At 36.4% G+C, this 15,308-nt stretch overlaps 1 protein-coding gene across 5 annotated transcripts in view; it reads left to right on the top strand.

The window, feature by feature from the left end:
• rad18.L (RAD18, E3 ubiquitin protein ligase L homeolog) overlaps positions 1-15,308 on the top strand; it is a 195,883-nt gene that overhangs the window by 56,591 nt on the left and 123,984 nt on the right. For all 5 annotated transcript variants that reach the window (XM_041590812.1, XM_041590810.1, XM_041590807.1 and 2 more), the window contains 2 exons: positions 7,217-7,290; positions 9,219-9,279. In XM_041590812.1, coding sequence (XP_041446746.1) covers positions 7,217-7,290; positions 9,219-9,279 — 135 coding nt within the window. The remainder of the gene's footprint in view (positions 1-7,216; positions 7,291-9,218; positions 9,280-15,308) is intronic.

Genomic DNA, 15,308 nt, shown 5'->3' with positions numbered 1-15,308 from the left:
TACTCATCTTTCTATTCAGTCTTTCTCATATATTCCAGTCTCCTGTTCAAATCAATGCATGGTTGCTAGGGTAAATTCAACCCTAGCGACCAGATTGCTGAAATTGCAAACTGGAGAGCTGCTGAATAAAAAAGCTAAATAACTCAAAAACCAAATAATAAAATAAAGGTGAACAGCCCCTTTAAGCGTATATTATATATTTGCGTAGATGTGAACGTTGATCTATGCTGTTCAGACCTGAGAAGTTTAAAGGGCAAGTCAAACATAATTCTAAGCAATTTTCCAATATACATTGATTAAAATGAGTTCCCCGAGCAAAGTCAGGTCTGTTAATTATTGTCTTACATTGTATCAACAGTCTGAGCCACCAGGACAGATAATAGAAAGGGACAGACAAACACTGCTTTCAATAGCAATACATATACAAATTAGGGATGCACCAAATCCAGGATTCGGTTTGGGATTTGGCAGAATCCTTGTGCCTGGCTGAATCCGAATTTTCATATGCAAATTAGGGGTAGGAAGGGAAATCGCGTGTCTTATTTTCGCAAAACAAGGAAGTGAAATTGTTTTTCCACTATTCCGCCCCTAATTTGCATATGTAAATTAGGATTAGAATTAGGATGGTTCTGTATTCGGGCAAATCTTTCACAAAGGATTGTGGGATTCGGCTGAATCGCAGCCCTAATAAAAATAATGTTAAAACCATAGTAAATTTTAATGAATGTACATTGCAAAGTTAAGTATAATTGTGTTTTCTTTTACTGGCAAATTTATTTTTTGGGTTGACTTTTCCCTTTAAAGGCCTTGTGTTACAATCTTGTATAGTGCCTCAATTTGATGTATGTCTGCTACAACAAGCTACCATTTTCCTCCTAAGTGATTATATTTTAAAATATGTGAACACAAAGCTTTAGGAAAAAAAGTAACCTTACTCATGCTTAATCTGACTATTTGTCAACGTCTGATGAATTTGTATCATGTTGCGTTGATTCCCCAGGGCAGACTGTAGGAAGTAGCTGTCAGAGCAGTTGCACTTCAGCCTGGGACATATCTGCGTTCCACTCTCAAGTACTTCCTAACTGTGAGAGAGAATTATTTGAGATGAATCTCATAGTGAGCAGCTTTGATTGTTGTCATTAGTGATAGTCTGGCCAGTTCATCTTTGCTGAAGGTTACTTCCCTATGTCTGCCCTCTTTTTACTGGTTCTCATTAGAATTCTTTTAGCAGCCATTTGCAGAAATGATCTTCCATGGTAGCAGTTCCCTTCGTTAATAAAATGCTTGCTTTTTTGTTTCCCGTGTGAAAGTTCTTTCTCTCTACACACATTTGTTTTCTCTTGTTAGGTCTTGTAGGAAATAGTAACGTTTTTCCTGTTAATATTAATTAGAGATTATTGTTTTCTCGTTGGGTCTGCAAATATTTTGTATATGAGCCAGTTTAAAATAATGCAATCTGTGAAAAAGCTGTTGTGTGTGAGAGACAATATCGGGTTTGTAGGGTAAAGGCTTATTTCCAGCCCATAGTGCAAATTTTATTGTAAAACACTGGGCTGAGAAACTAAACAAAGTTATTGTCATAAAATCCCCAGTAGCACATTTATTGCAGTTCATGCTGTTGTAAAGAATGTTTGTACTGTTTAAAGTTCTCTGTAGGGTTTACAATATGAACGGCTACGGAATCTGTATCTTCCCCGAGAAGGCTGGTCCTCCCTGGGGATCAGTGACCAGTAAATGTCTAAGTTGTCACTTGTTTGTGTACTTTGCCCCAAATGGACTATTTATTACTATTTGATCATCGTAACAATTTGCTTCATTGTATCTGGCATTCTCTGTAAGTCTGTTATAATTACATGAGTTTAAAGGAAAACTATACCCCGAATAACGTAGGCCTCTATAAAAATATATTGAATAAAACAGCACATGTGCAAAACCCTGATTCATGTAAAGAAACTACTTTCATAATAATATACTGTGCCATTGGATAATCCTAAATAGAAAACCATTTTTTAAAAAAAAAATAAATAAAGGCCACCCCCTGGGATCCTAGGATTCACGGTGCACACAAACAAAACAAATAAACCCTACGTTTGGTCACATGAGCCAATTAACAGACAGAGTTGTGTCTTTTGCTTCCACACTTCTTCCTGTTACAGTTAGAGTTGTAGTATTTCTGGTCAGGTGATCTCTGAGGCAGCACATAGATTATCATAAAATGGTGGCTCAAGGGAAAAGATGTAAAAGGGCAATATTTACTTAAATGTATATTCCAGTTTGGTAAGATTCTTTAATATGCCACTTAATATGATGTAAACTATCTGTTGCTGAAGTATTTATTTTGGGAGTAAAGTTTTCCTTTAACTATATTCAGAGCCATTTAACATGGTTTTTCTTTTATTTTTGTGATTCAGCTGTAGCCATTGCTCGCGGTGTTTTTTGCATCTTTGTAATTTTTTATATATTTTATTTATTATTATTGGTGGGGACCATTTACTTTGGTAAAAAAGAAGGCCCACATAATATGGAGGATTAAGTTGAAAAATGTGCAAATGCACTTATCATAAATTGTTTTCGTTATGAGAGACTTAGGCAAGCAGCATACATTCATTAAGTTGCCGGCTTTTATATGATATGTACATATTTCTAATCAGAAGGGATTTGAGCCTTTTACACCTGCTTCCTGTTCCTTGGATCTTCCTGGGAATGTCAACTGAAAAAATTTTTTTTTGCCTAATGAAAGAAAATATAATATTCTATATTATATAATTGTTATTTTAATATAAGACTTTTGCAACATTGTTTTAAAAGTAGCATACAAGTTTAATGCTGCTTTTAATAGCTATTTTTTTAAACGCACTTTAAAAGCACTGAAAAGGCTTTGAAATTTGTTTTCCTTTATTCGTTTTTTTTTTTTATTTTGGATTTGACTTGCCCTTTAAGAACAGAATGCCAAAGATTATGAAAAGAGATGAGTAATACTAAATATTTTTTTATATATAAGGATAGGCTAGAAAGTTGGATTTAGGTAAGGAGGAGGACATTGGAGAATTTTGCTAGGAGGAAGAATTTCGTAGAACGTGTGTGGAGCCATGTAAATGCAAAGTTAAAGTGGACCAAATCCTGCTCATCACTTTTTAACTGTTTGGCAGCCTCCCCATCCAAAACACCCACCACTGCCAAAAAGTCAGCCGCTGGTGAATTGCAGAGCAGTTATAGGACCTCTTGTCACTTCTAGTTCCAGTCTCCATGGTAACGATCGCTATGCAGAAGCAGGCACAGTCAACTAGAACCAAGGTTTGGCTTCCAGGGCCCATTGCCTTTCAGGGCCCATTGCCTTTATGGAGCCAGAGCTCAGAATGTGAGGATTGTGAGCACTTGCCTTTATCTTAAAGGAGTAGAATGTAATTGAAACCCCCTAGAAAGCTGACTGATACATTTTTTAAGACTTTGAGAGTTAAATAACATAGTTTAAAGGAATTGTTCATTATAAAAATAAAAACTGTGTAAATAGATAGGCTGAGCAAAATAAAAAATGTTTCTAATATAGTTAGTTAGCCAAAAATGTAATGTATAAAGGCTGGAGTGACTGGATGTTTAAAATAACAGAACACTATAACTATGAAGATTTTCATTCATCCAGGTCATGGTATATCTAGTATAGGTAAATCTAAAACAACTGGACTTGCTGAGTAATTATTGAAATAATTACTCAGCAAGTCCAGTTGTTTTAGATTTACCTATACTCAGGGCCGCCATCAGGGGGGGACAGGGGGGGAGAGTTGTAGGGGGCGCCGAGGGTAAGGGGGGCCCGGCCATGCCACCCTTACTTGATTAGCCGGTCACAGAGTTTAAGTTGAGCTGCTTAGGGATTGGATAGCTGAGGTTTAAACTTCCCCTCCTGCTCATCCTATCCAATCAAGCTTTACCGGGACTTGAAATTCTGTGACCAATAAGGGAAGAAAATGCAGCCACCTGTGCTCCCCTACTCCGTTCTGTAGTTGGCAGCTCACTGACAGCAGGTGGGTCACACTAATGAAGTAAGTGTAACATAACAGGGCCCCCCTAAAGGTAACCCTTTGTGGTCCCTGTTGAGTGGTGGGGCCCTGGTCACCATTTTCTTTTAAACTTTTTTTTTTTAAAAAAAGTTTTTTTACATGGACGTTTAAGGGGGGCCCTGGCCACCAATTTTCTTATAACGTGGGGAGCCCTGGCCACCAATTTTTTTTCCCATGTGGTGTCCTAGCCACCAATATTTTTTAATGGGGGGGGCCCTGACCACAAAAGTTTTTTTAATGGGGGGGACAATGACTACTTCCTGCTTTGCAGCTGCCTTGGTTTCCACTGATTCGTTACCTGGCAGTAACCAATCAGTGGCTTTAGGAGGGCCACATGGGTCATAATTGTTAGCTTTTGAATCTGCAGCTGCATGTTGAGGATCATTTGTTAACTCATTGAACATTTATGTCCCATGTGGCCCCCCTTAAGTCACTGACTAACTCAGAATTAGAGAGCTGCAAAGCAGGAAGTAGTGTTCTGGCTGTTACGTTGGTGAGATGGGTCATTCTGGATCAGTCATGCACAGCTTGTATCCAGCCTTACAGAAGCTGCAGGCATAGGCATTGTTATAATATATCCTAAAACTACATGCCAATTAAATGAACCTATTGGTTTTATTTTCTGTATGTTTGTTTCCCGTTTAGAATAGACTGTTCACATATAGTCTACTTAAGATGAGGAGTTATTAAAGGGCATGTAAAGTCTAAAATAGAATAAGGCTAGAAATGCTGTATTATGTATACTAAATATAAACATGAACTTACTGCACCACAAGTCTAATCAAACAAATGATTTATGATTTCAAAGTTGGCTACAGGGGGTCACCATCTTGTGACTTTGTTAAACATCTTTGCAAGACTAAGACTGTGCACATGCTCAGTGTGGTCTGGGCTGCTTAGGGATCATCATAAACAAAGCTGCTTGAGTTCTGCATGGCTGGGAAGTAAGGCGGGGGCTCCCCCTGCTGTTCATAAGTATGATTGTTTCCCTGCTCAGCAGTTAGGGACCATCTGACAATTCCTATCCACAGCAGTAAATGAAGGGAGAATTTCACTGCATACAGTCAGGTTTCTTATAAAAATGGTTCACATTTTTTAATTAAAGCAAATTGGAGATAGGTTTCTTTTTCATTAAAGAAAGTAAAAATGGGATTTTATTATTTTGCCTTTACATGCCTTTTAAGCACTCAATTTGTAGCAGTGCTTTGTAATTCTTCCTGATTTTTATTCAGCCTTACCAGGCATATACATGCTATAGTTTTAATAACTTGCAGCTGGAGGTTTAGAACTTAATTTCATGAGTTGTGAATCTAAGACATAAAACAGAAAGGCAGGCAAAGCAGTTTCAATAAACTGGTAGCTCTTTCTAAATAGATACTTAGGCAACTGCTTTAGCAACGTGATTTTATTGCCCAAATAAAGCCAAAAACATTGCCTGCATAAGAATGTTGCATGGAATGTTGGGCCTGTCCCTGAGACAGTAGTGTCATTTCTGCTCTTTATAATTTTTGAAGACTGCACTTGCTTTTATAGACAGTACATGAGATTTCATGAGATTACATTTCATCCCTTACAGATATCTTTATAGTGCTTATTATAACAATTTATGGGATCCGTTATCAGGAAACCCGTTATCCAGAAAGCTCTGAATTACAGAAAGGCCATATTCTTTAGGCTCCATTTTATCCATATTAAAACTGCACCTTGTACTTGATCTAAACTAAGATATAATCAATCCTTATAGGAAGCAAAACTAGCCTATTGGGTTTATTTAATGTTTACATTATTTTCTAGTAGACTTAAGGTATGAAGATCCAAATTATGGTAAGCTCCATTATCTGGAAAACCCCAGGTCCTGAGCATTCTAAATAATGGGTCCCATACCTGTATTGCCATATCCCTTAAATAAATAAATAAATAAATAAATAAATAGGATTTTACTTAAATGTACGGAGTAGTCTGTTAAAGGGCATGTAAAGTCTAAAATAGAATAAGGCTAGAAATGCTGTATTTTGTATACTAAATATAAACATGAACTTACTGCACCACAAGCCTAATCAAACAAATAATTTATGCTTTCAAAGTTGGCTACAGGGGGTCACCATCTTGTAACTTTGTTAAACATCTTTGCAAAACTAAGACTGTGCACATGCTCAGTGTGGTCTGGGCTGCTTAGGGATCATCTTAAAAAAAGCTGCTTGAGTTCTGCATGGCTGGGAATTAAGACGGGGGCTCCCCCTGCTGTTCATAAGTATGATTGTTTCCCTGCTCAGCAGTTAGGGACCGTCTGACAATTCCTATCCACAGCAGTAAATGAAGGGAGAATTTCACTGCATACAGTCAGGTTTCTTATAAAAACGGTACACATTTTTTAATTAAAGTATATTGGAGATAGGTTTCTTTTTCATTAAAGAAAGTAAAAATGGGATTTTATTTTTTGTTTTTACATGCCCTTTAAGGGCCTGATTTCTAAAAGGTGCACCCCTAGGCCTGGCTTGAGTCTGTTGATGGAGATTTCAACTGATGGAGGGGGAAGTTTGATCATTTTGATATTCCATATTTGGATTACTAAAAATGTTCAGTACTGACCCTAGTACCATTGCCTTAATTCAGCATTTTTTTGTAGAAATATATCATTTTCATTTGTTTTGCTATGTTTTTTTCTTTAACTGGAAGAATTGTTTTTTCACTTCCGTTGTGTACAACTATAGTAATGGTTAGCTATTCTGCTTTCCTTGAAAAGGTATTCTTCATAAACATCACTAGTGTTTGCACTTTATTCTGCTGCTCTCTTGGATTGAGTTGCCTTGGTGAGGCCAGGCCTTTTTATGTATACATGAGTAGAAGAGAATACAGAAGCATAATATTCTTGAAACAGTTAGCTATGTTGTCATACAATGCTTTATAATTAATTTGAGGGAAAAATGTATCAAAATATAACATTGGCCCGTGCTTTAACAGACTTTATAAAGTGTAATTTATCAATCCCTGTATGTGGCCAGTTTGTACAAGATCAAACAGATGAATGGATAAGTCAGTGGTATAGCCACCTTTATTCAGTAAATTTGTTTATTGCATGGTTTAATGAAGAATGGCACTACATGGGACTTTTGTGTAGAAATGCCAATAAACATTTTACTTAACAAGCTTTGTTTCATTAGCTTTAGAAATTGTTCGTGAAATTGAAAGTAATGAGAAAACAAGATCACTTCTGGAAGCAAATCAAGAAGAAATTGTAAGTGCACATTAAAATGAGATTTGATATGGTTCCTTGTTATCCTTAAGTGCTTTTAGCCATGATCTCTAGGTTTGCATGGCTATGTATTAAATAATACAGACCAACAGCATGTAATCAATCTATATATATATATATTTGGCATTCACAGGAATTTTATAAAAGTGCACAATAAAAGAAAAGGGTTTCGGTCCCACACAGGAACCTTCCTCAAGGAAAACACAAACACTTGTTTTCCTTGATAAAGGTTTCTGTGTGGGACCAAAACGTTGGATTAATAAACCTTTTTATTTTACTATACATTTTTTTCTTTGGTGAAAATTCTGTGAGTGCCATCACTAGACCAGAATTAAATCTAGACCAGTGCACACTGCTGGTACATAATCTTATTTTTCGAAACGAAAGCCCTATGAGTGCAGTCAACTGTATATATAGTTATAAAAAGTTTATCCTGGACAGCACCAATTCCCATATAGCTACCTAGTAGCTGCCCATGTGCAAGTTAATTATGTATAATGAAAAATATATATATATATTTCGATATATATATCGAAAAATATATATTTATATTTCGATATATATCAAAAATAAACCAGCACCAAGGGTCTCAATGTGAAAAAAATACTTATATTGTTTCCTTGGTATGTATAACAGACGTTTCGGTCCCACTTGGGACATTTTTTAAGGTGCAAATACATACAAATCAAACACTTAAATAGCCTCACCCACATCACGTGACCGTGCTGGAAACCAGCTAAAGTGCTAATATATCTAAAAATTCCAATAAATAATTTTAGTTCAATAACTTAATGAGCAATAGTGATAGTGACATAATTAAAAATGTATATATATATATATATAAAAAAAAATATATATATAATATATATATATATAAAAAAATGTATGTGCGCGCACACACACTCTCACACACACACTCTCACACACACACTCTCACACACACACTCTCACACACACACTCTCACACACACTCTCACTCTCACACTCTCACACACACACTCTCACACACACTCTCACACACACACTCTCTCACACTTAGATTAGGTACATAAATATTTGGACAGAGACAACTTTTTTTTAATTTTGGTTCTGTACATTAACACAATGAATTTTAAATGAAACAACTCGGATACAGTTGAACTGCAGACTTTCAGCTTTAATTCAATGGGTTGAACAAAAAGATTGCATAAAATGAGAGGAACTAAAGCCTTTTTTCACTTAAAATTCATTGTGGTAATGTACAGAACCAAAATTAGAAAAAAGTTGTCTCTGTCCAAATATTTATGGACCTAACTGTATATATAAAAATATACACACTCACACATACAAGTTTGTGAACCCTTCAAAATGTTCTATATTTTTATATGAATGTGACCTAAAACATTATCTGATTTTCAAACAAGTCCTAAAAGTAGACAAAGGAAAATGAGACAAAGAGAATATGATTATATCTGGTCATATTATTATTATTATTGATAAAAAAAAAGATCCAATAACATATATGCATGTGGGAAAAGTAAATGAATCAGGCTGTCATACCCCCTTGTGCAGCAATAACTATACCTAAACGTTTTCAGTAACTGGTGATCAGTCCTTCAGAAGAATTTTAGCCCATTCCTCCATTAGCCATTTTTAGAGTTCCCTAACTTTCATTCATTCTTAAATCAGGAACGTTAATGGGTTTCTGGATAATGAATCCCATACCTGTATAGAGAAAATTAGTTTCAGTACAATGTCTTTAGGCTGATTTTCTTGATATATATTACAGTGTGATTTGTCAGTATGTGATTCAAATATTGTAAAGTACAATGTCAATGGAGTGCTACAAAACCCAAATAATTTTTTGTTAAATTAAATGCATTTAGGATGAATGCACATACTTGCAGCTGAGTTCTTTTTTTCTTTTGCAGGGTATGACCTTTAAAAAGGAACAAACTGAAGAGCAAATAGATGAGATACACCAGCAATACAGTGAGTATTTTCTATGCTAGTATATTGTTATTTATATAGCACAGCATATCCTGTAAGATTCCACATAGCATTATCAGGAGACAGTATGTACCGTATATACCCGAGTATAAGCCGAGTTTTTCAGCATCCAAAATGTGCTGAAAAAGTCTACCTCGGCTTATACTCGGGTCAGCGGTACCCGACCCAGTAGCTGAGATTGCAGTCACTTTTAATCATTCCTATACCAACAGTACACTTGGGGAGAGACTGCAATATCCCACAATGCTCTCTGTTGGTTATATGAAAGAATAACAGTGCGCCCTCTGTTGGTTATATGAAAGAATAACAGTGACTGCAATATCACACAGCGCCATCTGTTGGTTATATGAAAGAATAACAGTGCGCCCTCTGTTGGTTATATGAAAGATTAACAGTGACTGCAATATCACACAGCGCCATCTGTTGGTTGTATGAAAGAATAACAGTGCGCCCTCTGTTGGTTATATGAAAGATTAACAGTGACTTCAATATCACACAGCGCCATCTGTTGGTTGTATGAAAGAATAACAGTGCGCCCTCTGTTGGTTATATGAAAGATTAACAGTGACTGCAATATCACACAGCACCCTCTGTTGGTTGTATGAAAGAATAACAGTGCGCCCTCTGTTGGTTATATGAAAGAATAACAGTGACTGCAATATCACACAGCACCCTCTGTTGGTTATATGAAAGAATAACAGTGACTGCAATATCACACAGCGCCATCTGTTGGTTATATGGAAGAATAACAGTGACTGCAATATCACACAGTGCCCTCTGTTGGTTATATGAAAGATTAACAGTGACTGCAATATCACACAGCACCCTCTGTTGGTTATATGAAAGACTAACAGTGACTGCAATATCACACAGCGCCCTCTGTTGGTTATACAAAAGATTAACAGTGACTGCAATATCACACAGCGCCCTCTATTGGTTATATGAAAGATTAACAGTGATGGTAATATCAAACAGCACCCTCTGCACATGATAGTGGGACAGTGGGACAATGCACACAGTAATCCGTTTGGCAATTCTCTGTCACCATCAACTTTGCAAAGAAGTCCGGTTGATCGCTGGGGGGGTCGCTTTGGCGGAATGTGCGCTGCTGGGAGACAGGGCTGTAGCTGTGTCTAGGCTTATACTAGAGTCAATAAGTTTTCCCAGTTTTCGTAGGTAAAATTAGGTACCTCGGCTTATACTCGGGTCGGCTTATACTCGAGTATATACGGTATCTATTAGATGTATCGTTTATGAACTGTATTATGTTTTGTGCAGTCAATAGAATATTGTGATGAGATTACAGTATACAAACATTTATTTACTTGTAATTTAACTAAGGATATTGTGAATTGTGTGTATTGTTTCATAGATGTTATAAGTACCGGCTTTATTTATTCTCCATCTGAACTAGACTATGCTGTACAGATATGGGACCTGTTATCCAGAATGCTTGGGACAAGGAGTTTTCTGGATTACAGATCTTTCCTTAATTTGGATCTTCATACCTTAAGTCTACTAGAAAATCATTTAAACATTAGGGGCTATTTATTAAAGGTCGAGTTGTGTTTTCCTGAAAAATTTGATTTTTCACTAAAAACTTGAATTTTTCAGGATTAAAAAACTAATTTTTCAAGGTTTATTATGCCCCGAAGCTGCAAAAAGACAGAATCCGAAAATACTCCAGCTTAAACCTGTCAAGGTCATGTAGAAGTCAAAAGGTCCCTTGAACCATTTGAAGATGTATTTAGCCTTCATGATTTTTTTGGGGGGTTTAATGGTGCAATTGATTAAAAGGTATTCAAGGTTTTTTTTTCCCAATAACTTAATCAACTTGAGTATTGGAGTTTTCCCTCCGATTACATACACACGAGTTTATTTGAGGTAGAAACAACCTCATAAACTCAATATTTGATACATAACCCCCTAAATAAACCCAATAGATTGTTTTTTGCCTCCTATAAGGATTAATTATATCTTAGTTAGGATCAAGTGCAAGGTACTGCTTTATTATTACACAGAGAAAGGAAATAGTTTTTAAGAACATTGGATTATTTGATTATAATGGTAAAGTTGGCAAATGAAATATTTTTCTCATTTAAAAAATGCTTCCTTCATTTCATGTTTTATATTAAAATGAACTGCTTACCCAATGCTGGGGTCAGGATAGCTGCAGAGATTTTCAGTGGGGATAAAGACAGCCAGTTAGGATGGAGCATTGCAAAATTGCACTAATCCAATTGGCTGAAAGGGAGTAAGGAAATGACTAGGCATGCGCCGAAGGTTTTAACCCAGCGATGTCCACTCTGATTTATCTCTATCTGCTGCCAATCTCTGCGTGTGAATAGTAGAACAAGTGGTCTACAACCCCTTCTTTCAGGTGGGTAACTGATTTGGGGTAACTGATATTTTAAAAATGTATATACTGCAAACCAAACACTTTCGCTACATGATTATATTTGTAATAGGGGCTTCTTTTGCAAAGTCCTACGACTTGCAGAAAGACCTGAAACCTTCCCAGCAACCACCAATCTATTTAAGAGCATCCCACCATAGGTTGTGGTGTCATTCGATGGAGATCTTTTTTTTAGGGAAGGGACTGTAAAAGAGATCATCTTCCCTAAGAATGTTGATGGAGGAGGCAGCAAACTGTAGTTACACCATCTCTTCCAAAACGCCATTAAAGCGAAGGTTGAAATGTTTCTTTTAACAGGTCTGCAATCAGGTCCTCAAGGCAGCAACTGGATTCTTTTAGAAGTAGAAAAAAGGGATTTTGGCTGCTCCAGACTCACCTCCTGTGTGCATAAATAGTGCAGCTCCATTTTGATGTGCTGGGTGCTCAACCACTGGCGTTCCCACTGTAGTCAGATATAGCCTATGATTAAGGGAGTTGCTCCCGAAACGCGTCAGGTGATGTCGGTCTGTGACCTGTTGTAATAAACCACCTTTTTTCTTTTTAACCGGAGTGCCGCCTTTCCATTCTTTTGTATAACTGGATTCTTGCCTTTATATCAGCCAGAAAGTAGCAGCTAGAATTTACATTTCTGTTTTAATGACAGAACTCTATTCATATCTACCTGTTACTGGCCAAGTTAAAGGGCATGTAAAGGCAAAAAAATAAAATCCCATTTTTACTTTCTTTAATGAAAAAGAAACCTATCTCCAATATACTTTAATTAAAAAATGTGTACTGTTTTTATAAGAAACCTGACTGCATGCAGTGAAATTCTCCCTTCATTTACTGCTGTGGATAGGAATTGTCAGATGGTCCCTAACTGCTGAGCAGGGAAACAATCATACTTATGAACAGCAGGGGGAGCCCCCGCCTTACTTCCCAGCCATGCAGAACTCAAGCAGCTTTGTTTATGACGATTCCTAAGCAGCCCAGACCACACTGAGCATGTGCACAGTCTTAGTGTCTTAGTCTTGCAAAGATGTTTAACAAAGTTACAAGATGGTGACCTCCTGTAGCCAACTTTGAAGGCATAAATTATTTGTTTGATTAGGCTTGTGGTGCAGTAAGTTAATGTTTATATTTAGTATACAAAATACAGCATTTCTAGCCTTATTCTATTTTAGACTTTACATGCCCTTTAAACATTTACTAGCAGTTTTACTGAGCTCCTTGTCACTATGGAAGGCTAAGAAGCATTTATTGCAGTTTGTTAAAGTCCAGTTCTGTTTATCTCTTTAATGTTGCAAAGTGATTTATAGTATGTGGTTCCTTGGAATGTATTAAAGCAGAACATCTAGTCAATTTTTGTTTTTCCCCTGCAAAATGTTCAATGATTTAATTAAGTACTCATATCAGTAGAATGAATACATAGCATTTGATTCAGCACATTTTATAATAAACCTCCAGGCTCTGCTTCAGTTAATACATGGCGCTGGAGGTGATAAATATAAGCATTTATTTATTCCCTCAATATAACCATAGAATGCGCTCACAACTTGCAGTTTTAAGGGGCAGATTAATTAAGGGTCGGATAGTAAATAATCCAAACTCGATTCACATTTTAATTTCGAGATTTATCAAAGTTTGACCCTGGGAACAATTTGAATTAAAACCTGCTGCATTCACTTATAAACAAAATCAAAGGATGCGAGTTCCTCCAAAAATTGATCAAGCAGCAAGTAAAAAAATACAAAAAGTTTATTAGGACATGGCCTGACACGTTTTGTGCCTGTTGGGGCACTTGTTTGTAGGCTAAATGGCCCAACAGGCCGTAATAAACTTTTTGTATTTTTTTTACTTGCTGCTTGATCAATTTTTGGAGGAACTGACGTCTTTTGGTTTTGTTCCTATGTACATGCACACTGTCAGGATGTCCTCCTAATTCATATTCTATTTTTGAAATTGCATTGACTTCAGTAGTGCTTATATAGGTTGGATGCACCATCTCTCTTTTTGTAGTAGAAGTCAATGGGAGAGGTCCAGTGACCCATTTGAAGATGTTAATAGCCTTTCTGAGTTTAGTCAAATTCGATTTGAGTTTTTAAGTCGGTAATATTCGTTCGAGTTAAAGACATTCAAATCTTTTCTTAAATAACCTCCAATTCGAATGTTAAGTATATTCGAATTTATTAGAGTAAAGAAAAAAATGCACATGAATTCGAAATTTGACCTTTAAAAAATGGGCCTCTGAATGTGTTAAAGGGGACCCGTCACCCAAAAAAAACATTCAAAATCCTATTATATCAAATTAATCAAGCAAAATTAACTTTAATTACACTATGTAAATTATTTGAATCTTGTTTCCATCAGTCTGGGAATTCATAATTATAGCAAGCAGGCAGGAGCCATTTTGTCGACACTGGTATTAAGGCAAGTCTTGTATCATCTCAGAATCTTGTTTGTGCACCAGAATGGGGGACCTCATGTCCATCCCCATGCCCTGGCTACACAATTAAACATTGAAGAGAACTGGGGAATGTGGGGAGAGCAGGGACATCTAGGAAGTGCTGAATGGAAAGTGAAAGTAATTGTCTGCCCCGCCACTATGCCTAAGGCCAGACAATATTTGATTGACAGCTGAGATTTTTAAATGAGCTTAAAAAAAAATATGAATGCTTTAATAAAAAAAATAAAATTGGATTTCATGTTTAATTTGAAAAGGACTTTAATTTTTCAACTTTTTGTGTCTGAGTGACAGGTCCACTTTAAATGGCGGATTGTAGAATCTGTGATATGTTGGATTAAGTGATCATGTGCTTTGATCTTAGTCAGGGCTGAAGCTGGTCTGCTTCTGCTTTATTACCCTACGACTAGACAGTGAGAAGAGTGGAACTGGGGTGCAATTACCCGGTGGGGCAATAAAACAGAAGACACATGGCAGCCCAACACCACCCCCTGCCACACTGAGGCTCTGCTTTTTCTGCAGCCTTCCAGTATATCATGCTTACCTGCACCCAGGTAAGTCACTCTAAATAAAAATTAGTATAAATGCAGTACAGGTGAAATAATTTACATTTTTAAAAGTGATTTCCTTTTTCTCTATAATAATAAAACAGTAGCTTGTACTTGATCCAAACTAAGATATAATTAATCCTTATTGGAAGCAAAACCCGCCCAGTGGGTTTCTTTAATGTTTCTTATAGACTTCAATTATTAAAGGACCAGTAACACCAAAAACATTTTTTTAAAAATTGGTTAGTATACATCAAAAAATAAACACAGACACAAGTTAAACTTTTAAATTGCAAAGCCTTTATTAAAAAATAACTTACTGAAACTCCACTTCCTGTCCTCTTGAGAAAAGGCGACACGGCGAGCGACAAGGGAGGAAATCAACTGCTGCAGTATGGATGGTCGCCGTGTCGCCTTTTCTCAAGAGGACAGGAAGTGGAGTTTCAGTAAGTTATTTTTTAATAAAGCCGTTGCAATTTAAAAGTTTAACTTGTGTTTGTGTCTATTTTTCGATATATACTAACCAATTTTTTACAAAAATTTTTTGGTGTTACTGGTCCTTTAAGATCCAAATTATGGAAGGATCCATTATCCGGAAAACATC

The sequence above is a fragment of the Xenopus laevis genome, chromosome 4L (genome assembly GCF_017654675.1).
Source record: "Xenopus laevis strain J_2021 chromosome 4L, Xenopus_laevis_v10.1, whole genome shotgun sequence".
Taxonomy (NCBI): domain Eukaryota; kingdom Metazoa; phylum Chordata; class Amphibia; order Anura; family Pipidae; genus Xenopus; species Xenopus laevis.
Note: the sequence above shows the minus strand (reverse complement) of the source record. Positions and strands in the feature narration are given on the sequence as shown.